At 45.1% G+C, this 26,591-nt stretch overlaps 1 protein-coding gene and 2 non-coding genes across 19 annotated transcripts in view; 2 read left to right on the top strand and 1 right to left on the bottom strand.

The window, feature by feature from the left end:
• The window catches only part of LOC129821095 (CLIP-associating protein 1-like), an 89,150-nt gene that overhangs the window by 6,572 nt on the left and 55,987 nt on the right, over positions 1-26,591 (top strand). For all 17 annotated transcript variants that reach the window (XM_055878374.1, XM_055878375.1, XM_055878391.1 and 14 more), the window contains exons 3-7: positions 19,871-19,949; positions 20,229-20,332; positions 20,591-20,682; positions 21,040-21,115; positions 21,532-21,629. In XM_055878374.1, coding sequence (XP_055734349.1) covers positions 19,871-19,949; positions 20,229-20,332; positions 20,591-20,682; positions 21,040-21,115; positions 21,532-21,629 — 449 coding nt within the window. The remainder of the gene's footprint in view (positions 1-19,870; positions 19,950-20,228; positions 20,333-20,590; positions 20,683-21,039; positions 21,116-21,531; positions 21,630-26,591) is intronic.
• On the top strand, positions 13,989-14,064 carry trnaa-ugc (transfer RNA alanine (anticodon UGC)). The gene has a single exon. It is a non-coding gene; the product is annotated as a tRNA-Ala (tRNA).
• LOC129821634 (U4atac minor spliceosomal RNA) lies at positions 19,363-19,487 on the bottom strand. Its single transcript, XR_008754390.1, has one exon. It is a non-coding gene; the product is annotated as a U4atac minor spliceosomal RNA (small nuclear RNA).

Raw genomic sequence — 26,591 nt, 5'->3', positions numbered from 1 at the left:
AATAGGGTTGTAATCACTTTTTGATTGCAGCCCAGACGGACCACAATCCATATTGATCCTTCGCAGTGATGACACTAGTGCAGTGTCACAGGTTAAAAGTTGAACGTCTTCATTGTCTGGTAGTGTAATGATTTCTCTGCTGTGCCTCTGAACAGCAGGCCAGGCAGTGGCTGTGCCTCTGAACAGCAGGCCAGGCAGTGGCTGTGCCTCTGAACAGCAGGCCAGGCAGTGGCTGTGCCTCTGAACAGCAGGCCAGGCAGTGGTTGTGCCTCGGAGCAACGCTTGCCTGGATGCAGACTGCGGTTAATGGGCCGAGTAATGTGGAAAGTATTTGGGTAGAACCAGAGAGAGAGTCTGTGTGTGTGTGGGGCATTCTCCATAAATGGAGAATTGGGGTAGATGCCTGAGAACATTTTAAGGTCAGACTAAGTAGTGCAGGCTTTATGGTCACTGACATCTCCCAATACATTGCCCTGTAGCCTAACCAAAGGATATCCACAGCTTTTCACTTTGAACACATTGACTGATCCTCAAATCTAGGACTAGGCCTATATCTGGTCCTGTCGTCACTACAGGCCTGTTTGTCTCTGTTGAATGGAGCAAGATAATATATAATGGGAGGAACAAGTGGTCCTATAGGCATACTCTCCAATCCCTAACGGAAGAATAGTGAATCTCCTGCTCTTCTACATGTAGACTAGTCCTAGCCCGCCTACGTAGTAACTGACACTGCTCTAGCTTAGTGTGTGATGTGTGTGGAATTACTGTAGTAGTACTACTGTAGTATTTCGTCAAAGATTTTTGTAACTAAACCAAGATAGACCACAGCTTGTCGTTTCCAATGGGAACAAATGAGTCATAGTGGGCATAACAAGCAAGGAGGTGGGCAGAGCCAAGCACGCGCTAGCGATTATCCTATTGGCTCGTTCTAGTATGCATCTGCATATTTCCGTTAGGGAACGCCTACTCTGTGAAGTGCGCATGTGCAATAACTCAATTCGCCTTTGCACTCCTAAACAGCACCATTTTTTATAACTTTTGCAACGGGTAAAGTCTACAAAATGTTGTCCACTTTGTTCATAACAGATTTTAGTTTTGTGTACAGAAAACTATTGAGATCAAATGTTTAATTGATGAGAACATTTCCAGAATGTCGGACAAAATCCATCTCGTTCCATCTTCTCCCACTGCCCCACAGTTGGCTTCCTCACTACCATATTTGGTATTGAGTGGAAACGCCAACTGGATGCTTCACATTTATACATCCAGTGAAATATCTGTCTCATTGTTCAATCTGTGATTTAGTCCTTAATTTGGCAGACTGTCCCATTAAGACTTACAGGGAGGGCAGGGATAACAACAGTACATGTCTGTCCTCTCAGCTCACAGTGGACATCATCATGATTTGTACATATGTAATGAGGAAATACAGGCTAACAACCGAGGGAGAGCTGTGATCAGTGTAGTTTACATTTCCTTTCTCACAATGGTTTCTCTGCTGCAGTCTTTCTTTTCATGTCTCTGCCATACAAGGGTGTGTCTGTAGACCCAGCAGCCTTGCCTCACTTCAACTCTAAAGCAACATTTAACATGTAATGGTAGACCTAATGAAAGTTTAATGATGCAGGTGTGTCTGATGTTTAATAAATATCACAATAATGGGAGCAGTGTTTTCAATGGCATATTACACTGTCATTATAGCAGCTAATCCTGAGGTTTCTCCAGGCAAGATGAATGTGTGTCTGTCTGCACTGTGGCCTGTCAGAACATAGGCCTGCTTGCGGTACTGTGTGTTTATGTTTGGTACAGTGCTTGCTGGCCCTGCTCTCCTGCTTGTCTGGCGCTGCAGTATCCCTTGAGGCACCTAAACTCAGGTCTTCTGCCGCAATCGCCACCTGATTCTGCCCTGCTCCAATCCACCAAAGCACACTAAACCGCTCCACCAAAGCACACTAAACCCCTCCACCAAAGCACACTAAACCCCTCCACCAAAGCACACTAAACCCCTCCACCAAAGCACACTAAACCCCTCCACCAAAGCACACTAAACCCCTCCACCAAAGCACACTAAACCCCTCCACCAAAGCACACTAAACCCCTCCACCAAAGCACACTAAACCCCTCCACCAAAGCACACTAAACCCCTCCACCAAAGCACACTAAACCCCTCCACCAAAGCACACTAAACCCCTCCACCAAAGCACACTAAACCCCTCCACCAAAACACACTAAACCCCTCCACCAAAACACACTAAAACCCTCCACCAAAACACACTAAACCCCTCCACCAAAGCACACTAAACCCCTCCACCAAAGCACACTAAACCCCTCCACCAAAGCACACTAAACCCCTCCACCAAAGCACACTAAACCCCTCCACCAAAGCACACTAAACCCCTCCACCAAAGCACACTAAACCCCTCCACCAAAGCACACTAAACCCCTCCACCAAAGCACACTAAACCCCTCCAGCAAAGCACACGAAACCCCTCCAGCAAAGCACACTAAACCCCTCCAGCAAAGCACACTAATAATCTCCTCTACCAATCCACACCAAACTCCTGTAGCTCTATTTAAATCTGTTTTGTTACCCAAAGCAGCAGCTTACCTCTGACGCAGATTCTATAGCTCAGGAAATAATACTCAACCCCAAGCTCAGCAAAATGGAACCTAAGCTCTAGCCTTTGTCTCACATTTTTACCACTTCTAAATCTTTGCAGGATAGGGCTACTGTCTCTCTTACTTCTCTCAGCCATCAATCTGCCACTCACACTGTCTAGCACACCGTAGCCCTGGGAAACAAGGTAAGCTGGGCCGTCTCTCTGACCAAATCAATGCCCTCACAGAATCTGCTGTTTTGATGAGGCTTGAAGAAACCAGTTAGACAACACCGCCTCAATGTCTCCTCTCACGCTTCTTAACTCTCCTACCCGCACCATGTCTCAGTGGAGGGTTCAACGGTCCTCTCTCTCTCTAGCCTCACCCCCCCCTCTCTCTCTCTAGCCTCACCCTTTCTCTCTCGCTCTCGCTCTCTCTCTCTCTCTCTAGCCTCACCCTCTCTCGCTCTCGCTCTCGCTCTCGCTCTCGCTCTCGCTCTCGCTCTCGCTCTCTAGCCTCACCCCCCCTCTCTCTCTCTCTAGCCTCACTCCCTCTCTCTCTCTCCTCACTTCCTCTCTGTCTCTCTCTAGCCTCACTCCCTCTCTGTCTCTCTCTAGCCTCACCCCCTCTCTCTCTCTCTCTAGCCTCACCCCCCCTCTCTCTCTCTCTAGCCTCACCCCCCCTCTCTCTCTCTCTAGCCTCACCCCCCCTCTCTCTCTCTAGCCTCACCCCCCCCTCTCTCTCTCTAGCCTCACCCCCCCTCTCTCTCTCTAGCCTCACCCCCCTCTCTCTCTCTCTCTAGCCTCACCCCCCCTCTCTCTCTCTCTAGCCTCACCCCCCTCTCTCTCTCTCTAGCCTCACCCCCCTCTCTCTCTCTAGCCTCACCCCCCCTCTCTCTCTCTCTCTCTCTCTCTCTCTCCTCTCTCTCTCTCTCTCTCCCTCTCTCTCTCTCTCTCTCTCTTCTCTCTCTCTCTCTCTCTCTCTCTCTCTCTCTCTCTCTCTCTCTCTCTCTCTCTCTCTCTCTCTCTCTCTCTCTCTCTCTCTCTCTAGCCTCACCCCCCCCTCTCTCTCTCTCTCTCTAGCCTCACCCCCCCCTCTCTCTCTCTCTCTCTAGCCTCACCCCCCCCTCTCTCTCTCTCTCTCTAGCCTCACCCCCCCCTCTCTCTCTCTCTCTCTAGCCTCACCCCCCCCTCTCTCTCTCTCTCTCTAGCCTCACCCCCCCCTCTCTCTCTCTCTCTCTAGCCTCACCCCCCCCTCTCTCTCTCTCTCTCTAGCCTCACCCCCCCCCTCTCTCTCTCTCTCTCTAGCCTCACCCCCCCCTCTCTCTCTCTCTCTCTAGCCTCACCCCCCCCTCTCTCTCTCTCTCTCTAGCCTCACCCCCCCTCTCTCTCTCTCTCTCTAGCCTCACCCCCCCCCTCTCTCTCTCTCTCTCTAGCCTCACCCCCCCCTCTCTCTCTCTCTCTCTAGCCTCACCCCCCCCTCTCTCTCTCTCTCTCTAGCCTCACCCCCCCCTCTAACTAGCCTCACCCACCCACCCACCCTCTCTCTCTCTCTAGCCTCACCCCCCCTCTCTCTCTAGCCTCACCCCCCCCCTCTCTCTCTCTCTAGCCTCACCCCCCCCTCTCTCTGTCTACTTTTTTCAGAATAACTATTTTTCTCTACCTCTTTCTCTCTCCCTCCCTCTCGCTTTCTCTGCCTCTGTCACTCCCTTTCTCTCTTTCTGTCTGGTTCAGAGACACCCCAGCAAGAACCCTGTCTCTCTAGTTTTGGGCTGAAGCGTTGTCACCCTGTGTCAGGGTGTTTGTGAAGTCTCTGTCTGCACCGAGGCACAGAGCACTGTAACACTGAGCTGCCCTATAGGCCCTGGTCAAAAGTAGTGCACTCTAGGGAATAGGATGCCATTTGGGACAAATAAGCTGTGTCTTACAGGCTGCATCAGCGAGAGAGAGGTTGGCTCGCTAGCTGGTGTAGTCCTGTCCTCTGGCTGGTGTAGTCCTGTCCTCTGGCTGGAGGAGTCCTGTGTGTCACCCCCACTGTCCCTCTCTCCTCTGAGGATGATGGCCATCGGCCAGAAGAGAAGAGGACAGAGGGCACAAATGTCACAAAACCATTATAGTGGCCGGCTGATATTGGCCTTGTTGCTGTACTGACATGATATGCAGTATGCACTGTCAAAATCAGGATAAGCCAATAAGCCCTGTGGCTACATTGAAGGTGTATTAGCATTAAGTTGTCACTGAAGAGGCCACCTAAATCATACAAACCTGAGGCAAACTGGCACTGGTCCAATTTACCCTCAAACTATATTCTATGTATACAAATAGTTCCTCAATAATATGTTCTGCTAATCGTGCAATGCTGCTTGTCCAATGTAGCCTCAAACTATATTCTATATTCTACATACTTCCTCAGTCAGTATATTCTGCATTGCTAATCCAGTACTGCTACTTGTCTTTCCCCTGGGGATGTTCTTTTATGATAGATGGCATTTGTCATGGAAAGCTGCTCCTTCGTTTAGCTCAGCTGCAGTTGTTCACAGTCCCACTTGGCTTCAGGTGGTGAGAGGCAAGGAGGGGAACATGTCCCTGGTTTGAGTGATGGGAGCAGTAAAACCAGTCCAGTAAGCCTCGAACCTTTCCCCAAAGCCTGTGCTAATGCTCTGGTCTTAATTCACCTTGAATGATATGTACTGTACAGAGCAACACAGACCTATGTGTGGCTTACTGGCTAGTTTGTCACTGTAATATGAGGCACTGTACAGCACAGCAGCAAGCCCAGCCTTTTCTTCTTGGAAACCTGACTGACTGACCTGCTGACTGACTGACTGTTGAAGCTAGCACTACTGTGGGACAGGGACAGGTAGGACTGTAGGGTTCAGTAGTGAAACGTCTCTGGGGTAATGTCAACCCACTGAGGAGGACTTTGTGCCGGTAGAACCAAGACAAACACAAGCCTGCGTTAAACGTTAATCCAAAATATTTCCTTGTTATGTTTTGCGAAGCCTTAGGAATGCACAGAGCACCAGTGTAAGGATTAGGCAGAGGAAGGCTGTGGACACAGTCCCTCTCCGTGTTCTTCTTGTAATGTAGTGTAGCCATTTATTTGGTGCAAACAGCCGTTAGACTGTAAACACTGATGTGTGGTTGGAGGGAGCACAAGGCTGCAGTCAGTGATGTTTACAGGGGGGGTTAGGTGCTCTATCTTAGCTTCCTGTCCTCTGCTCTGGGCCTCCACACGATCTCCACACACTCAGTCTGTCTTTCTGTCATCCCCCCCATCTGAGCCAATGCACTATTGGAAGACTGCCATCCACCTCCATGTTCTCTTGTGAGATTCCTCTTAAACCTGTCTGAGAATAGCCCCCCCCTATGGCAGTTCTTCTGCATCATATTTCATTTCTTTAGCTTGCTACATTCTGTCCTTGTTCTCTGAACTGAAGTCATTGGATGGATGATCATATTGTATCTTTCTGCAGTGTGTTTGTGTCTGCATCCATGATCATATGTGTGTGAGTGTGCAGTTAACCTATGTGCCTGTCCGTGTGCTGTGCAGCAGGTTTTAATGCCGGTGCTGCTGCGGTAGTGGTGTTTTTAAGACGGCAGCGCTGTACTGTGGTGATGTGGAGCTCCAGCGAGAGCACTTCCGGGCTGGCAGCAGGGCAGCGCCATGATGGGGTTGACACAGAGGGGAGGAGGAGGATGGGATAGCATGTGGAGAAAGGGGACTAGAGTATGTCTTAATGAACTGCTACTGGACTGCTAGTGTGTGTGTGTCTCTCCTCCTCTCTTTGGCAGCCTGCCAGCTCCCTTTTTCTCTCTCTCCCCTCTGTCTTCTCTTGTTAACCCTGTCAAGGCATTATCTCTAGGCTAAACACAACCCAAAGTCATGACAAGCTCTTTGTTGCCAGAGTATCCCTGCTGCGGTCTCATCCCTGTCCTGTTGGGCTGCATCTCTGCTTTGTCTGTCACTCCTCTTTGTACTGTTTCATTTGGGCTGTTATTTCATCTGTGGGGTAGTTTATTTGTCGAGTTAAGGAGCATTGCACATCTCAATCCCAGGCATGCTTACATTTCCTTATACGTTGCATTTTTCTGTGTATTCGATGGTTGTGTCAAAGCATTATGCTGGAGGGAAAGAAAACCAACTTTGAAAATTAAGCAAACATTCAATGTTATCACTCTGAAAATTCTAAGCCTAGTTGGGATATGGGATCTCTGTGGCAACCAGACAAAAGAGATGGGAAAGGATAGGCATTAACTCACTCAGTCCTGCCCTCAGACGCTCATTATAGCCCTTTCAGAGATGATTGGGGAACATTTTATAATATTATTCATCAGGCCAATTAGAGAAAGGGTTGGTTTCCTGTGAGATGTATCTAAGATGATAGGCCTATTTCTCTAACTGAAGGGTAGGTAGGATAAATGTAACATGGATTTTCATTAGTATACACACAAGTCCCAATGCAAAGTTAGACCTGACTTTACTTTCTCAAGTTATTACATAAAAACGATCAGAATGCCGGAAAGTGTTTTTGCGGAGTTTGACATAATATGGAGTACCCGGCAACTTCAAATACAGTGCATTCGGAAGTATTCACACCCTTTTGACTTCTTCCACATTTTGTTACGTTACAGCCTTATTCTAAAATGGATTACATTGTTTTCCCCCCCTCATCACTCTACACACAATACCCCATAATGACAAAGTAAAAAAAGGTTTTTAAACATTTTAGCAAAATTATTGAAAATATAAAACTGATATCACATTTACATAAGTATTCAGAACCTTTAGTCAGTACTTTGTTGATGCACCTTTGGCCGCGATTACAGCCTCGTCTTCTTGGGTATGACGCTACAAGCTTGGCACATCTCTATTTGGGGAGTTTCTTCCATTCTTCTCTGCAGATCCTCTCAAACTCTGTCAGGTTGGATGGGGGGTTTCGCTGCACAGCTATTTTAGTATTTAAATTACTATTATTATTCAAATGTAGAGCATTTGATTGCAAAATCTGGGAGTGAGTGAAGTGATAGTAATGGGAAACGGGTTGAATTTCCAATGTGTTTTGTTTTGAGTCAGTGAGGCTTCTGACCATACTGTACAGTTCTCCATCAGGCCCTTTGTTGAGCAGAGAGAGAACCTTTGAGTGTAGCTGCTGTCCATAGTGCTGCAGTCCGTCACGACTCAATATGACTCAGGCACAGCTGAAGCTGCCCCTTGACCATCTAATAGCATTTTCGACCCCTCTGTATCAGAGACTTCTAAAGTCTGACACTGTACAATATAATCCCTGTTTATATGAGAAATGTACTGTACCTTCTGTTTTATAAAACTTGGAAAGCGTTGTAAACATTTATTCATAAACTCCTCTCTCTAAGGCTACTCCCTGGCATACGGGCTCCATACGGGAGGGCAGCTCCCGCTCAGCCCAGTCTGAGTTGATCTCTGTTCTGGCACCCCAGAATCCCTGCCCATCTATGTCTGTGATATGTGGTTGTCCCACCTAGCTGTCTTAAGATTAATGCACTAACTGTAAGTCGCACTGGATAAGAGCATCTGCTAAATGACTAAAATGTAAATGAATGCATAGTGAATTGTGGGATGTCTGTGGCCTGAAAGTGGGGCTTAGCTTGAGGCCCCAAGTGGCTGGTCAGATGAGCGTCAATAAGGATGGCCCCTCTCGTCTCCTAAACAACAGGCCCCTGAGTGTAGGCCCCTCTGTCATGGACCCTATCTAAAGGCTGTCTTTCCATCTTTGTTCCTCTCTTGTGTTGACTTGTTTTGCTGTAATCCAGTGTTTGCAAAGTCCCTTCCTCTCAATTCAATTAGGGTATACAAGCGATCACTTGATTACAACCGCAGTTGATTCATGTAGCGTATGTTTTTTTTGTGTGCACGATGTATCATGCATGAAATTAAATGAAATCAAGCTTTATTCATACAGCACATTACAGACATGCAATGCAATGTGCTTTACAGGGGGGAAAACAAATAAACTATGAAAATAAAAGTTGAAATATTACTATATATAAAAAAACATGAACAATTAAAAAAAGCACCCCATGGAAAAGCAAAGCTAAAAATGTGTTTTAAGATCTCTTTTAAATATGTCCACAGTTAAGGCCCCCTTCAGGTTCTCTGACTGATTCCAGAGGCTGGGGATATAACATCTAAAGACTGCCTCGCCATGCCTCTTGGCCCAAGGCTTTGGGATAGTTAAAAGACCAGTGCCAGAGTACCTGAGGGACCTACTGGTTACATAACTTAAAAGCATGTCTGACATGTATTGGGGGGCACAATTATGGATTGATTTAAAAACCAATAGAATAATCTTAAAATGTATTTTAAAAGTCATAGGCAGCCAGTGCAGAGTCTTTAAAACCTGTGTAATGTGTGCTCTCCTTCTGGTCTTGGTCAGTACCCGTGCTGCAGCATTCTGTATGTTTTGCAGTTGACCAGTGGCTTTCTTGGGTAGACCAGACAGGAGAGCATTACAGTAGTCAAGCCTGTTTGTAATCAAATCTCTGTATTGGACAGAGAGAAACGGCCGCACCATGACAATGTTCCTCAGCTGGTAAAAAGCTATTTTGGTCACATTCCTAATGTGTGATACGAAATTTAATTCAGAATCTAAAATAACACCTAGGTTTTTTGCCTGGTGTTTTATCTTTATTGCCTGTGAATTCAAATGTGCGGCTAGATTCTCTCTGTGCTTTGGCTCCAACAATAAGTACCTCAGTCCTGTCTTGATTTGAGGAAGTTGTGAGGCATCCAAGTATTTAAATCACTAATACAGTCTATTAATTTATCTGTAGAGCTAAAATCCTCTGGTAAAACAACATAAAGTTGTGTATCGTCTCCGTAGCAGTGAAAATCAATGCTGTGCTTTCTGATAACGCTAACATATATAAACTGAACAGTGCCGGACGCAAAATCGAACTTTGGGACGCCAAGTGATATGTATTTTCTCTGCGTTTTGTTCACCAAGGGTGATAAACTCTTGACCGGTTAAAATAGGTGCTAAACCAATTTAGAACTTGACCGGGTAGGGCACCCACCTCTCCAGTCTGAGTACAAGGACCGAGAGCTGTTTGGCATCTATGTTGGTTCTAAGATAATTTACCACTTTAACTAAGGCTGTCTCTGTGCTGTGGTGGGCACAGAAATCAGATTGGAATTGTAAAAAAATACAGTTGTCACTTAAAACATTTAGCTGTTGCTTAAGAATGGTAGGTTGGAGATTGGCCAAAAATTGCTAAACGCTGAAGAATCTAGATTACGTTTATTCCGAGAAAGTGCCTTTGAACAGGGAGGGATTAACAATAGCTTTCACTTCTTCAGATATGCAATTAAAAATTGTTTATATGAAGGTGGTGGGGATAGGATCCAGAAGGCAGGTAGAAGGCTTAAGTTATGCTCAGGAAAGGGATATCACGTCTGTGTCAACCAGGGAAAATAAATCCGTAGTGCCTTTGCGTGGTAGGCTATGGCACATATCATCAAACTTCTCATCAGATCTTGACTGATACCCAGCCTAATGTTGGTTATCTTATCTCTGAAGTATGCCGCAAACTCATCACATTTAGATTTGGAGGAAAGTTCACATAGGTTTGCGGGGTAGGATTTATCAGGTCGTCAATGGTCGAAGAGCACTCTTGAATTATTCTGATTTAATGGTGATCAAGTTAGAATAAGCATTTCTAATTGCCTTGTGTATGCCAAGTTGCTCTCTCAGAATATCATAATTGACCTGCAACTTTTACTTTCTTCACTTCCGCTCTGCTTTTTTGCAATTTCTTTTTAATTGATTAGTTTCCTCACTCATCCAAGGGGCTCTCCCTTTGGATGTGGCCTTTTTCAACTTTACTGGAGCCATGGCATCAATGGTTGCCCTTAATTTGCTATTAAAGTTATCAAATAAATCAACACGAGGAAGGCAAAATAGGTGATGGAGTATTGTTCATACACTCAGTAAAATCTGTAGCAACTTCAGAGGTAAGCGTTTCTTAATAATGCGTTCAGTATTACCCTGTGCTATGGGAAACAAGGTAGTACAAAATACACAGTGGTGATCAGATAAAACAACATCAACAATTGAGGATAAGTCAATAGAAAGCCCCTTGGTAATAACCAGGTATGGCGGCGGTTATGGGTTAGCCCAGTAACATGTTGGATAAAGTCCAAAGACCTCAAAAGATTCATAAATTCATTGGGCTTTGTCAACATACATATTAAAATCACCCAACACAATGATTTTATCATAGTTCTCAAGGACAATAGACAATAGTTCAGCAAAATCAGTAAAGAAAGTGGGGCAGTGCTTTGGTGGCCTATACAGAGTTATAGCCAGCACTGGTGGCTGACACTTAAACAGTATAACATGATGCTCAAAAGACCCAAAGACGCCAATCGAAATGTCCTTACATTTGAGAGCATTAGTAAAAGTAGAGGCTGTTCCCCCACCCTTTTTCTCTTTTCTGATAGAGTATGAAAAGCTGTAGTCTGGGGGAGGCTTCAATAAGAGAAGCACTACAGTCTGAAGACAGCCATGTTTCAGTGAGAAACATGCAATCAACTTTGTGCTCAGTAATGAGGTCATTCACGAGAAAGGTTTTACTTGTGATTGCTCGAACATTTAAAAGCTCCATATTCAATGAGTGTGGACTACTCTGCCTCTGGGGCATCTGCCTCGAGGTAACCAATGGAATAACTACCAAATTATTAACTTTACAACCATGTTTTCTGACAGTCTCCAATCTATCAGAATGGTAGCAGATGACAGTTTGTATAAACTCACTAGAAGTCGTAGTTAAAGGAACATAAATGATGTTACTCATAATAACCATAGTGCCGTGTCTACAGGAGTTGATATGCTTTCCAAGTCTTCTGTTGCTTATTCTGACAGGGAGAACTGGAGCACTACCAGACCCTGTCCGTCAGTCTTCAGTCTCTAAAACAGCTTCGATGTTGCTGGAAATAATCCTGGAAACCCTGCGGTTGGAGTGAATCCCGTCTCTTTTTAAAAAGTGCTAGTTGCTCCCACAGCAAATCTAAGTTGTCACAAAAAGAGACATTCTTGTCGTTGCAAACTTTCTTCAGTACTTGTTCAAGGCAAAGAGTCGGCTGAAATGTTCCGAATCCCTTCGGCAGAACGAGAGGAGGCCTGAGAAAATTATTCTCTTCCCTGTGCTAGCGAGGGTGTTGAAAAAATGTTTATAGTCTTCCCTCAGTTCCATAGATGACCTAAAACGTAGGTCGTTAAAAACTTTTGAGCGTGACGATGGTGTCAGTATTGGAGTAGTTGGCCAGAACCGTGGGCAAGGGGGAGTTGATGTCATGGACACGGGCTCCTGGATGACAGTGGACCTTGGTCGGTCCACAGATCGTGGGCAGGCCAAAATCTCTCACCTTCGAGCTTCCCACAATGATAGTGATCGTGCTGGAATCCGATGGGGAAGCGACACAACAACTGATTGTACTGTCAGCGGTTGGAATTCTATCTCATGCCCCACCATGACCTCCTTTATGAGTGACCTTTAACACTGAGGTCAGTGGCTATCAGCGTGCAAATTGATTAACGACTCATGGTGTAATTGTAACAACATACAAGAACTCAAAGTCCTTTTGTTCACCTGACCTAGAATTCCTCACAATCAAATGCCGACCGTATTATCTCCCCAGAGAACTCTCCTCGTTTATCGTCACAGCCGTGTTTATCCCCCCACAAGCGGATACTTCACTGGACTCGTGCCGTACACGAGCGAGTAACACACTCGACCACTGCTACTCTAACGTCCACGACGCATACGAGGACCTCCCCCGCCCTCCTTTTGGCAAATCTGACCATGACTTCATCTTGTTGCTCCCCTCCTATAAGCAGAAACTAAAACAGGAAGCGCCCGTGCTTAGGTCTATCCAATGCTGATGTGGCCAATTGGATTCCAAGCTTCAAGATTGCTTCGATCACTTGGACTGGGATATGTTCTGGGTAGCCTCAGACAATAACGTTGATGTATACGCTGACTCGGTGAGCGAGTTTATAAGGAATAGGAGATGTACCCACTGTGACTATTAAAACCTTCCCTAACCAGAAACCGTGGATACATGGCAGCATTCGCGCAAAACTGAAAGCATGTACCATCGCATTTAATCATGGCAAGGGGACTGGAAACATGGCCGAATACAAACAGTGCAGTTATTCTCTGCGTAAGGCAATAAAACAAACAAAGCGTCATTATCGAGACAAAGTGAAGTTGCAATTCAACGGCTCAAATGCGAGACATATGTGCCAGGGTCTACAGACAATCACGGATTACAAAAATAAAACCAGCCCTGTCGCAGACATCGACGTCTTGCTCCGAGACAAATTAAACAACTTTTTTGAGGTCAATACAGTGCCACCGACACGGCCTGCTACCAAAGACTTTGGGCTCTCCTTCTCCGTAGCCGACGCGAGGGTTAACACGTTTAAATGTTTTACTCACAAGGCTGCCGGCCCAGACGGCATCCCTAGCCGCGTCCTCACAGCATGCGCTGGCTGTTGTGTTTACGGACATATTCAATCAATCCCTATCCCAGTCTGCTGTTCCCACATGCTTCAAGATGGCCAACATTGTTCCTGTTCCCAAGAAAGCTAAAGTAACTGAACTAGCTAAATGACTATCGCCCCGTAGCACTCACTTCTGTCATCATGAAGTGTTTTGAGAGACTAGTCAAGGATCATATCACGTCCACCTTACCTGTCGCCCTAGACTGACTCCAATTTGCTTACCGCCCCAATAGGTCCGCAGACGATGCAATCGCCCTCACACTGCACACTGTGCAGACAGTGTGGTGAAGAAGGCGCAACAGATACTGCTGCACTGTCGGATCTAAAAACATTTCGCTACACTCGCAATAACATCTGCTAACCATGTGTATGTGACCAATAACATTTGATTTGATCTATTATCAGTCTTCAGAGTTGGGATTCCCCCAAATGTTTTGCCTTTACCACCTTACCCCACTGACCTCAGACATAAGTGAAACAGTTTCTTACAAGGCAGGGAATTTTTTGGCTATTTAGGGAAACACAGATTGGTGCCTGAGGTCCCTGTCCTTGTCTCTCTCAAAGTGGAAGCCCCCCGCTGCCGTGTGCCATCCTGACTTACAGAGACCACACACTGAGGAAACACACAAACATACTTGACACACACACACAGATAAGTCTATGTCAGAGAAAAGGAAGTGGCCTGCCACTGCAGCTAATGTAGATGGAAAAGCTTTGTACATTTGCAAATACTGTGCCAAATCATATGTGAAGATTGCAACAAAGATGCAGAATCCTCTGGCCAAGTGCATAAAGTTCACTCAGCGCTCACAACAAGAAACCTCTGACAAAAGTCCCTCTACTAGGCCCCGTGTGGCTCAGTTGGTAGAGCATGGCGCTTGCAACGCCAGGGTTGTGGGTTCGATTCCCACGGGGGGCCAGTACAAAAAACTGCCGATATGGACAGCCCCATCAAGAGGATCCTCCTGGATGATGTATTTTGGCAGAGAGTGGTAAGCAGCCTGAAACTCCTGAAACCTATAGTAGTAGCCATTGCACGGATTGAGGGAGACAATGCCATCCTGTCTGATGTTCCGACTCTGCTTGCAGATGTAAGAGAAGAAATCCGTACTGCCCTCTTCACTGTTGCTCCAAGCAGAGGAAACTGCAGTTCTGAAATACATCAACAAGTGTAAAGACTTCTGCCTAAAGCCCATATACGCCACAGAGTACACGTTGGACACCAAGTATGCTGGCAAGAGCATCCTGTCTGGTGCAGAGATCAACAAGGCCTATGGTGTCATCACTACTGTGTCTCGCCACCTTGGCCTGGATGAGGGCAAGGTTCTTGGCAGTCTGGCGAAGTACACTTCCAAGCAAGGGCTTTGGGATGGAGATGCAATATGGCAGTTTTGCCAACATATCTCATCAGCCACCTGGTGGAAGGGACTTTGTGGATCTGAGGCTCTTTCCCCTGTTGCCTCCATCATCCTCCAAATCCCATCAACATCAGCCGCCTCAGAATGCAACTGGCCCTTGTTTGGGAACACACACACGTAACCGGCTGACCAATACAAGGGTTGAAAAATTGGTGGCCATCCGGGCAAATTTGAGGCTTTTTGAGCCTGACAACGAGCCATCCTCAACAAGGTTTGAAAGTGACAGTGAAGATGAGGCCTCAGAATCTGATGTTCAAGAGGTGGACTTTGAGGAGGTCCAGGGAGAAGACATGGAAGCCTGAGAGGAAGACAACCAAAGCTTTAGTTTCTAGACTATCATTTTACAAATGTATGTTGAAAATGTTTTTGGGAGATGCAATGGATCATTCAATATTCCCTTTTGTTGGTTCAGTGAAATCATCCCATGTGAAGAGTCAACTCATTTAATTAAAGTTAAATTCATAACTAAATTGTTTTTTTTATTTTCTATTGGAAGTATTTAATAATTTGCAATTGTCTACTTATGATAAGGTTTATGTTTCGGTCTTCATATGATATGGTAAATATATCCAATGCAAAAAAACATCTACATTTAAATGGTATTAATATTAATTTGCATATATTCCCATATATTCCCGTTAATTCCTATGGAAATGTTCCACCTCTGAATAATCCCCAAAATGTGCAACCCTAGCTGTCACGTGTGTGTGTGTGAGAGAGAGTTGTGTTTGATGTGTTGTCAGAGGCTACCCTTTAACTCAGCTTTTCATTTATCCTGCGCTCATACACCGACAGAATGTCATGGAGGAGCATAATACTTGTTATGCAATAATGTTCACCTAACAAACCTGCAAATCCTCTCTATCGTCACTTCACCATAAGTGTATTTTTACGTAGTGTCAGTATGTTGTGTGGTCACGTTGCTACGCATCCTGCCTGCAGTAACCGGTCCCATGCGCACCTCCAGAACATCAGAACACTGGTCCCTTACACACTGTTTGCCTAAAAACACCAGACTATCAGAACATTTATGTCCCATGGTTTGGGCCTGATGCATAGAAATAGATGTAGCTTTTATAGTCATCTCTATGGCCTCTCTCTTATACCTCTCTACCTATGCCTCCAGCACCCATCTCTATACTGAACTATGTGAGATGGAGGAGGTGTGGGGAATGTAACCCGTGGATGGTAGTGAGCTGTCTAACAGGCTAGTGTTAGTTCTGTAGGGATGGTTGTACAGCCTCAGGCAGGAGCAGGGATGTGGCCTAGCTGCAGTAATGTGGAGGTGTGGAGACACAGAGCCAGGGCTAAGCCTCTGCACACACACAGATAGATACACACCGCTTATCTGGAAGCCCTGTCCCATGTAATATCTCATCTCGATCTGAGATGTGACCATAACACAGCACTAGGGAATGGCTGAGTCTTGTGAATATGCAAATAGGGCCTAAGCATGAAGAACACACGTTGGAGCTGAAGTTCAGGCAGAACCGTCGGCCTTTAAATAAGACTACTATCAGTAAACAATAAATACCAGAGCTATAGCCGTAGTACCTCTGTAGTGCTGTATTCAGCAGAGGGAAGATAAGATGGGTAGGTACTCATCTAGGATCTCTATATAGCTGGAGGAGGAGACGGTTTTCACTTCAGGAATTCAAGCATTAACAGGGGGAGGCAGGGAGCATCGTATGTGTGAAGTGGACTGGAAATACTGCCTTGTGTTTGTGTGTGTTTATGTTTGGTTAATGCGTGTTTACTTGTTTTGTTTTACTCTGCTTTAGGACTGCTCTCCCTCAGGCTCCTGAGTACTGCCTGCTGAGTAGCCTACCTATTGCTGAGTCACTGTGCTAGGCTGCTGGGAACAACACACACAGTAGCTGTAGCATAATATTACCAGCATCACTCACTACCGGCCCCAAGCACTGGTCTAGGACCAGTCCAGTCAACCCCCAGTTCTGACTCCAACCAGGGTAGTGCTAAGAACACAAAACTGATCCAGAATCAGCTGCTAAACCTTTGATGTGAGGGAGGGAAGGAGGGTCAGGCATCCAGAGTAATGACAGGGTGCTATGTGTTAGGTAACTACTGTGTAGCTCTGCCTCTGGGCTCTGTCTGTCCGGACAGGGACAGGTTGTCTAACTGGCTGGCTGTCCTCTCCTCTCCTCCAGCCATTCAACCACTCAGCCACCACTCAGCCCAGCTGTTCCCCTGACTCATGGAAAATCACTGCAGTGAGAGCCCACCATGTGTGTGTGTGTGTGTGTGGGTGGGTGTGTGTGTGTGTGTGGGGGGGGGGGGGGGGGGGGGTACGTGCATATGAATCTGCATTACATCCATGCCTGTCTGATCTAATATGTACTTCTACTGTCTCTGCAGACAAGGGAGGGAGGTCACTATGCGTGTGTGTGTGTGTGTGTGTGTGTGTGTGTGTGTGTGTGTGTGTGTGTGTGGGGTTTGTCAAGCCACTGGAAGTAAAATAAAAGAGAATGGGCTTTGCCATGATTAAATCTAAGCCTGGTCCAGCCACATCAGAGGAGTGTGGGGGGGAATCCTTCTTTTCCATGACTCACAGGGATGAATAGCAGACATGTTTGAGTGAATGAGATGTCATTAAGTGTCCATTGTAATACAGATGGCTGATGGATTTTGGCACGAGAGGAAACCCTCTACTAATAGAGAACACATATAGCTGGCTATACCGAGCTAGCACTACTGGCTGGCTGTACCGAGCTAGCCCTACTGGCTGGCTGTACCGAGCTAGCCCTACTGGCTGGCTGTACCGAGCTAGCCCTACTGGCTGGCTGTACCGAGCTAGCCCTACTGGCTGGCTGTACCGAGCTAGCCCTACTGGCCGGCTGTACCGAGCTAGCCCTACTGGCCGGCTGTACCGAGCTAGCCCTACTGGCCGGCTGTACCGAGCTAGCCCTACTGGCCGGCTGTACCGAGCTAGCCCTACTGGCCGGCTGTACCGAGCTAGCCCTACTGGCCGGCTGTACCGAGCTAGCCCTACTGGCCGGCTGTACCGAGCTAGCCCTACTGGCTGGCTGTACCGAGCTAGCTCTACTGGCTGGCTGTACCGAGCTAGCCCTACTGGCTGGCTGTACCGAGCTAGCACTACTGGCTGGCTGTACCGAGCTAGCCCTACTGGCTGGGGCCGCTTGCTTTGTGTGGCATGTCTTCATGCTAGTAGGATGGGCATGTACTCCTCTGATGTCCCCTTCCTTGTTTATCTCTGACATATAAAGATCTACTGTGTGTAGGACTGTAGGTGCTGTTTGTCATATAATTGTCTGAGTCATTTGTCCTCATACAGTGCTGTAGAGAGAGCTGCAGGTTTAATGGGGACGTGGGTCCCACAGCGACTGAGATGAGCTTATTTTACCAGCGTGTCATCAGACAGGATGGCCACTAGCCTCAATATCCTGTAGCATATATCTCTAGGTGGGGATCCATACTCTGCTACTCGCTAGTTAGCCAAGGTGGGACGGACAGACAGGTCTGGGAATTGTCTAATTGTGTTGTAGGTCAGAATTGATGTGGGCTGGCGGGAGAGTGTACATTCTGCCCCTATTTATTCTTCATCACCACCTCCTGTGAACTTTTAAAACAAACAAGAAAAAGAAAGTGTTGACAAAAAGTAAAAGTAGAACGATAGACCCAGTCAGTCTGCCAGCTTGTCTCAGAACATCAACATTCCCCTGGTGAAAGTCATTGAGAGGGGAAATGACAGAGAATTCATGATGATAGGACAAATCCCTACTATGTTTACCAGCCCTGAGCCACGGGGAGCCAGGAGGTAGCCATCTGTCTGTCTGCAGGGACCAGAGAGCGGGAGGGGTCTGTCTCTCAGACTGGGGGTGGAGACTAAAGAGAGGATGCGCACACACACACTTACACACACGCACCCATACACACACACACTCATACCCCCACACACACTATCAACAGGCAGGAAGGGGGCACTGCAGCAGCCATCCTCCATCCGCCTCTCCCCCTGATGACCCTGCCTTCTGGCACTATTGGCCGACACCCAAGTCTGACATTGTGTGTGTCTGTGTGTAGATGAATACAGGGAGAGTGTGCATGTGAGTGTAATCATACACTTTTGACAGCAATGGGGTAAGCAGATTCTGGGGTGAGTAGTTTCTGTCCATAGAGGGAATCTAAATTCTGCTCCGAGAAGAGACTAAATGTGGTTGAAATCAGAGCTGCAGTTTGAGGCTCTTTTTAAGGTCCTCTCCTCTGGCCACCCAGTTTTAGTTCTCTCCTCCAGGCCTTTTGTTTCAGGCTTGTCATCTGTATAATTACTGTAATCCCCTTTTGTCTGCGCCTGGGAACAAAGGATCAGGATTATGCCCCAGAGGAGACATGCCTGCTGCTGGTATTGTTCAAGTAAACTTTAACCAGCCTGTAGCCTAAATTGAGGAAAGGATATCTGCTAAAGTTGTGCAGTAGAAGGAAGCTGACTGTTAAATTGGATAACATGGACCAGGTTTCCCCAATATATTTATTGTGTTATTGGATATAAGACTGTAAAACACCAGCCAATCAGTGTTCCCAAACATAATAAATGTTTAAAATTATTATCTAGTCAAATGTTAAATCTGTTTAGGCTTTTTGCAGTAAATTTACAGTCAGCAAATTATTTGTAATTAAGTTCTGGCCCCCGACCATTGGCTGAAGAAAAGAAATCAACCCATGGCTGGTACATCCTACATTTCTCACACATACCAGTAGATGCCAGTGTTCTTAAATGCAGCTGGGATCTTTGGTCAGTGTGGCATGTTATTTACAAGATTGGGTTCCAAAAATTGCACCATGGACTGAGCAAGCTCAGGTGATGCTTATGTGTCGTTATGGTGTTAGCAGGGCTACTCTCACTAGACGTTCATTGAGCAGCTCCCTCACCCCATGACAAGGAAAGTTGAATATAATAGGGGGGGGGGCAGTGCACTTAGCTTACATCAGCCATGGTTCTCCTCATGGTTGGTGACAATTTTTAAAATATTTTTTTTTATGGCAGTGCTGTACTAAAGTTTAATAGGTCAAGATTACGAAGATTTCAGAGCAGCAGCATCATCCATTGTTCTTTTATGAGCAGATCAAGTGAAGATATTTCCGTTTACCCACAATCCTTTGCACCAAAATTTGCATACTGTACTCAATCAGAAGGAAGAGGGGGAAATTGTTCGTTTTAGTAGAATGTTGGTCAAATCTTTTATGATATTGTAATTTCTATGTGGTTTTTCATATTTTGTCATTTTGTATTTTTATATTTATTAAAAATGTCCCTCTTGTGTTTTCCCAGGTGGCTTTGCTAGGTATAGACCTTTTATCTGCCTTAGTGACAAGGTTACAGGACCGATTTAGGAACCATGTGGGAACAGGTAAGATTGTAATTTTATTATCTTAAAAATATAGCTTTCTTCATGGTTAAATTAGTTCAAATAAAAATAGGTTTAGATTTCTAGATAAAATTATAAATAGGTTTAGGTTTCTAGACAAAATGTCTGACTAAAAAACACTGTATTGTATTCCTGCATAGACTAGACTATTGAGCTCCATTGGATTTTAACTCCTCGTTCACACCTTTAGAGAACAATGCTACCTCTTTCCCTGTCTGTTCTTCACTTCTCTGTGTCTCCATCTCTCTGCTGTGTCTCAAGTACTGGCCAGTCTGATAGATCGTCTGGGTGATTCCAAAGACCAAGTCAGAGACCAAGATCAAATCCTGCTGCTGAAAATCATGGAGCAGGCTGCCTCCCCACAGGTACGTACACACACAGACGAGTTATTGACAAACCAGGATCATATGATTCCCTCGCTTTCTCGTGGTGATACTACAGTACTATCAAAAGTCAATCCTACAATCTCAAATTGATAAATGCCAAGTTTATTGATTTCTGAATCCCTAGTACTCTTTGATTCCTGACTCGATTGTATGTTAATTTATATTATCCTGATCCATGATCTTTAAAAAGTGATTGATTGTTGACCTGGTACAAATATCCTGTCCTCTCCTCCTTAGTATGTTTGGGACAGAATGCTGGGAGGCTTCAAACACAAGAACAACAGGACCAGAGAGGGAGTGTGCCTTTGTCTCATCTCAACTCTCAACATGTAAGACTGCCTGGCCTCTCAATCACCCATCTTTGAATCTGTCTGTCCTTACTTATACACCAGATGTGTATTATAGCTCTCAGCTGATTTATTTTAACATTGCTAATGTTTTTTGTCATTTTTGCGTAATGGACAGGGTATAATTCTCTGATAGCAATGGACATTTTGCTAACTGCCAAGAGAATATATGAGCCTTGATTTGATTTAAAATGTGACAATATTATCTGATGTGTATCATAGAGAATTATACAATGATATGGTAAGGTCTTTATAGTCAGGAGTCTTTATTTTGTTGTGATGCTATAGCTAATGCTTACCTAATGATGTCATTGACATCCTCTGTCTTTGTTCTTCCAGGTACGGAGCCCAAGGCCTAACCCTCAGTAAAATAGTCCCTCACATATGTAATCTTCTAGGAGATCCCACCAGTCAGGTATGTACAGCCTATTTGTGTCCCAGTCTGTTTGCTGTGTCATGAATCAGTTTATTACATTGCTGGCCAGGGAGAGAGAGAGCTCTAGCACAGACAAAGGAGTCGACTGCAGCAGCATTTTACCATAGGGGCATGGAGCCCCTTAGTGGCTGTACAGAGATGTACAACCACATAACATGACAGGGCCATCTGCTGGTGGAGGCAGGCTAAATGTTTATCTACAGTTACTGTTTTAAGAGCATTAAACATATACTAGTGGGCGCATAAACATCTATTGAACGTTTTCAAGTAATATGGCTGAAACAGGGTTTATATAAGTGACTGATAATTGCATTCTCCAGCTAGTTCTAACAGACAGTTGATCTTGTCTAAGAACGCTAAGATTGCCTTTTGAACCTTACCCCCGTTGTCCTCAGGTGAGAGACGCAGCTATGGGCTGCCTGGTGGAGATCTACAGACACGTGGGGGAGAGGGTGAGGATGGACCTTAGCAAGAAGGGCCTACCACAGTCACGGTACGGTGGACTTTCTACCTCGTGTGTGTCCTCTCGCATTCTTCCCCATCACTATTCATACTTCTTTCTCCCTCTTCCACCCCCCACCCCCCTTACTGTACTGAGTGTGTAAATGGGTCAGGTATAGTGCTGATTCAGCAGCCTTCCCAGCACAAGGCTGTGCGTTAGGATGTTAGGTTGTGATCATAGTTAAAAACATAGAAGTAGAATAAAGGAATTATTTCTTAGGTGAAAAACACTGTGCATGGATCAGGTAAACACTTCGCAGAGTGGGAGGTGGTGTGTGTATGGAGGGTAGGACACACACCTCAGCCCCACCCCCAGGTTATTGTGCAAATACTGTAGCCAACAACAATGGAAAAGAGGGTGTGGTCTAATTTAAAGGTCCTAAAGGCCTCTACCATTTCATCTTAAAGTGCTTGTTTTACACTTTCTCTGATCCTTTCAACAGCCTACAGAACCCTGTAGACCAGAACCCTGTGGACCAAAACACTGTAGACCAGAACATGGAAACCAGAACACTGTCAAAACACTGTAGACCAGAACACTGTAGACCAGAACACTGTAGACCAGAACCCTGTAGACCAGAACCCTGTAGACCAGAACCCTGTAGACCAGAACACTGTAGACCAGAACCCTGTAGACCAGAACCCTGTAGACCAGAACACTGTAGACCAGAACACTGTAGACCAGAACACTGTCAAAACACTGTAGACCAGAACACTGTAGACCAGAACACTGTAGACCAGAACACTGTAGACCAGAACACTATAGACCAGAACACTGTCAAAACACTGTAGACCAGAACCCTGTAGACCAGAACACTGTCAAAACCCTGTAGACCAGAACACTGTCAAAACCCTGTAGACCAGAACACTGTCAAAACACTGTAGACCAGAACACTGTCAAAACACTGTAGAGCAGAACACTGTCAAAACACTGTAGACCAGAACACTGTCAAAACACTGTAGACCAGAACCCTGTAGACCAGAACCCTGTAGACCAGAACCCTGTAGACCAGAACCCTGTAGACCAGAACACTGTCAAAACACTGTAGACCAAAACCCTGTAGAAAAACCACTGTATACCAGAACCCTGTAGACAAGAGCAATGTGAAAAAGGTGTTGGTCTCGTGTAAAGGAAACAACCTAGTTTAAATCATCTGTTAATATCAAGTGTTAGATGTGTTTCATTCAAGATTACTGTATAACACTGACAATATAGAATCTTTCAATCAAAAGTGCAGTTTGAAAATTATTGTCTCACTTTTCTGCAGTGCCTCCCTGAAAGCTGATCATTTCAACAGGCCATTAGTCCCTAGTGTCCAGCTATCCACATAAAGCCTCATAGGCTTTGGTAGCCTCAGACCATAACCCCAGAATGGCTGTCTAGTGTCTTCTATCAGCGGTCATAATCTACTGATCCCTCTCCACGGGCTCTGCCCTGACCTGCAGCGTTTAATAAAGGAACACTCCATCATAACCACTAGCTAGCTAGCTTCCCTTTCACTGTGGCTGTGAGACCTCCAATTAGTGAAGCACCATGGGTAATATATAACATTACCGCTGCCGCACCAGCCTGCCTGTGCGAGTGGCTGTAGGGAAGGGATAGAGTGTATGGTAGCCAGACGTCAGTCTTTATTGAATGAATCCATACACCAATACACTTGTTATTGTGGATTAGACCGTCCACTGTACCGTGATGCCTCATTGGAGAACTACTGAGGAGAGCTTGGACGCAGGCCTGCGATAGGCTAATTTTGGCCACAGAGGCTCTTGAGTTGCCCTTGAAGTCTCTCAGTGATATGATACCAAGTGATACCACAGTATTTAATCATGATGGTAGTGGGTGTGACGGGGACAATTGTGATGACTCAGCCTGGCCTCCAGCTAAGTGCCTGCATGGTTGAGTGGGGAAGGGAAGCAGATTGATTAATACCGATTTGTCTCCGTGGTTCGAGAGTTAAAGGGGAACATCTGTTCTGACCGAGCCATCTGTCTCTCTGATCGCCCCCCCGCCCCCCATTTAGTTTACTGCTGCCATTTTTGGTCCTTGTATTGGTTACCATACCACTCTTCGTTGTTTTAGCTAGTATTGCAAAACTATTTCCCAGACCCAAAGGGAGAGGGTAAGCTCATTTGGTCTCCCTTTAGGAGTGCTTCCTCTGCCCATGATTAGATTTGGTCTGGGGCGTAGGCCAGGGTGGGTGCTGAGGCTCTCTTGTGGCCACCTGTGCCCTCCTTCTGTCTGTAGTCACACTCTCAATCCATTTGCTCCAAGAGATCCATGAGCAATTAGAATGGAGATTAGTTAGATCCAGTAAAATACTAACTAAGCCTTCATATCCATATGTTCAGAGGAGATTCCTCCTGCCAAATACCTTGTATTTATTTGATTCAACATTTTTAATAAAGCTTTGAATACATCAAAGTCTTCCACAGTTAGATATAATGAATGTGATTTAAAGTAACTGTCCAGTGAAAATCTCACTTTTAAAATGTAAATAAGATTCTGTTACCCAAATAATGTTGTTGACTCATCCTATTTTCGTATTTGTGTACAAAGCATAAATTGGAGAAAAAAACACTTTAAAAAACCCCACCTCAAAATTGTGTCTCAAACAGGCTGTTTCAAAAATGCTTGCTATTTCCTCCTAGAGGATGATGTCATCCTCCTGAGGAGGAGCAGCTGGCCAATCAGCGATCTACTCGGATGAATATTTTGTATGATTGCTATATGCCCACACCATTTTGTTGTTGGGGTGTGACCACATCAGGGTTTCCGTTAGCCGGTAATTGTTGTCTTTTTGGCCATAAAAATGAAAAGCTGATAAATACAATTGTTGCCGGCCAAATTGACTGGGAGAAAAAGCAAAGCACTCTAAAGAAAAGACAATGAAAACATTTATACTTGTAAATGATGATTATGAAATAAATCAAAACTTGTTTCTCAGAAGTGTAGCAGGTTGTGAACTCTACAATGTTTCTCTCCGAGAATGAGAACGGTAAATGACTGTATGCCTAATTAGTAATACAATGCACTTCTAGTGTGACAGGACAAAACAGAAACAGTTATGTCAAGGTGATGGAGACCTGCAAAGCAATGAGTCAGAAATGAATTTAACCAAATGATGGGTATTAATGGTTACTGTACATTTACTACTTGTGACATGTAACGGGGAATTTGTCAAAATAAACAATCAAAGAACAAACAATTCACATGAAATAATGAATGCACAAAATTGACAGGAGACAGCTGAGTGGATTCTGGAGTGCTGAGCACATGCATTCTGGAGAGAGACGGGTCTGTAGGCTATTTTCGTCTCACACCCCTCCCCTTCTTCTTGTCTCATCATTTTAAATTATACTCAAGACACATTGTCTTCACACATATTTCAGATGCTTTTCACTGGCAGCCCAACTCAATAATCAGCTAGGCCTTTTGCCACTCACCCTGCCTATGAAAGACTACCTCAAATGTAATTTCTCTCCTGTTCTATTGGTTTTCATATCAACAGTTCTTTCATTGTCTAGAAGACAAATACACAATCCTAGTCACAGTAGCAACCCATCCTAGTTGTTGCATCTTTAAAATCACCCTCTTTCTGAGTTTCCTAGCTGAGATTTTCACCTCTGTAATATACCGCTTGCATCAGGTGTGCTTTTTAGAATGGTGTTTTCCCTTTTCCACGCTAGTCGCATTTTGGCACATTTTTGAAAATTACTTTTTATTGTCTGCTTCATTACAGGAGTTGCATGTTTTGTTAAGATGAATTACCGCAATGGAAATGTGATTTGTGTCATGCTGAGAACTGTCAGTGGACGCCCTAATGTGTTACACACCCAACGCATAAGTGTCCGGTAAATTTCTCTAATGGCCGGTAAATTACAATCTCCCCGGTCACGTTGTCTGGCGCCATATGTTCTTAACGGAAACCCTGGACCACACCATTTCAACACAGAAAAGCAGCTTTTTAAAGTACTTAATAAAAAACTATTGGAAGGAAAACAATTTCACTCATATTGTAGTTAATTAATTATAGGTTATATTTAATAGAAATCTGGAAACACTGGACAGTTACTTTAAATAACCTATGTTGCACACAGTGTGAGTGTCATTCTAATTTTGTCATTTTAACAAACTGCCATTTGTGGGAAAAGGGGATATTGGCTTAGAACTGCTTGCGAGGCCCCTTTTATACTATACCAAGTAAATCAAACATTAAGAGCACTTTCCTAATATGGAGTTACACCCCCCTTTTGCCCTCAGAACAGCCTCAATTTGGCAGGGCTTGGACTCCACAAGGTGTCCAAAGCGTTCCACAGGGATGCTGGCCCATCTCGACTCCAATGATTCCCACAGTTGTGTCAAGATGGCTGGATGTCTTTTGGGTGGTGGACTTTTGGGTGGAAAAACCCAGCAGCGTTGCAGTTCTTGACACAAACCGGTGCGCTTGGCACCTATTACCATACCCCATTTAAAGCCACTTAAATCTTTTGTCTTGCCCATTCACCTTCTAAATGGCACACATACACTATCCATGTCTCAATTGTCTCAAGGCTTAAAAATACACTGCTCAAAAAAATTAAGGGAACACTAAAATAACACATCCTAGATCTGAATGAATGAAATATTCTTATTATATACTTTTTTCTTTACATAGTTGAATGTGCTGACAACAAAATCACACAAAAATTATCAATGGAAATCAAATTTATCAACCCATGGAGGTCTGGATTTGGAGTCACACTCAAAATTAAAGTGGAAAACCACACTACAGGCTGATCCAACTTTGATGTAATGTCCTTAAAACAAGTCAAAATGAGGCTCAGTAGTGTGTGTGGCCTCCACGTGCCTGTATGACCTCCCTACAATGCCTGGGCATGCTCCTGATGAGGTGGCGGATGGTCTCCTGAGGGATCTCCTCCCAGACCTGGACTAAAGCATCCGCCAACTCCTGGA

This window comes from Salvelinus fontinalis, chromosome 23 (assembly GCF_029448725.1).
Source record: "Salvelinus fontinalis isolate EN_2023a chromosome 23, ASM2944872v1, whole genome shotgun sequence".
In the NCBI taxonomy this organism is placed as follows: domain Eukaryota; kingdom Metazoa; phylum Chordata; class Actinopteri; order Salmoniformes; family Salmonidae; genus Salvelinus; species Salvelinus fontinalis.
Note: the sequence above shows the minus strand (reverse complement) of the source record. Positions and strands in the feature narration are given on the sequence as shown.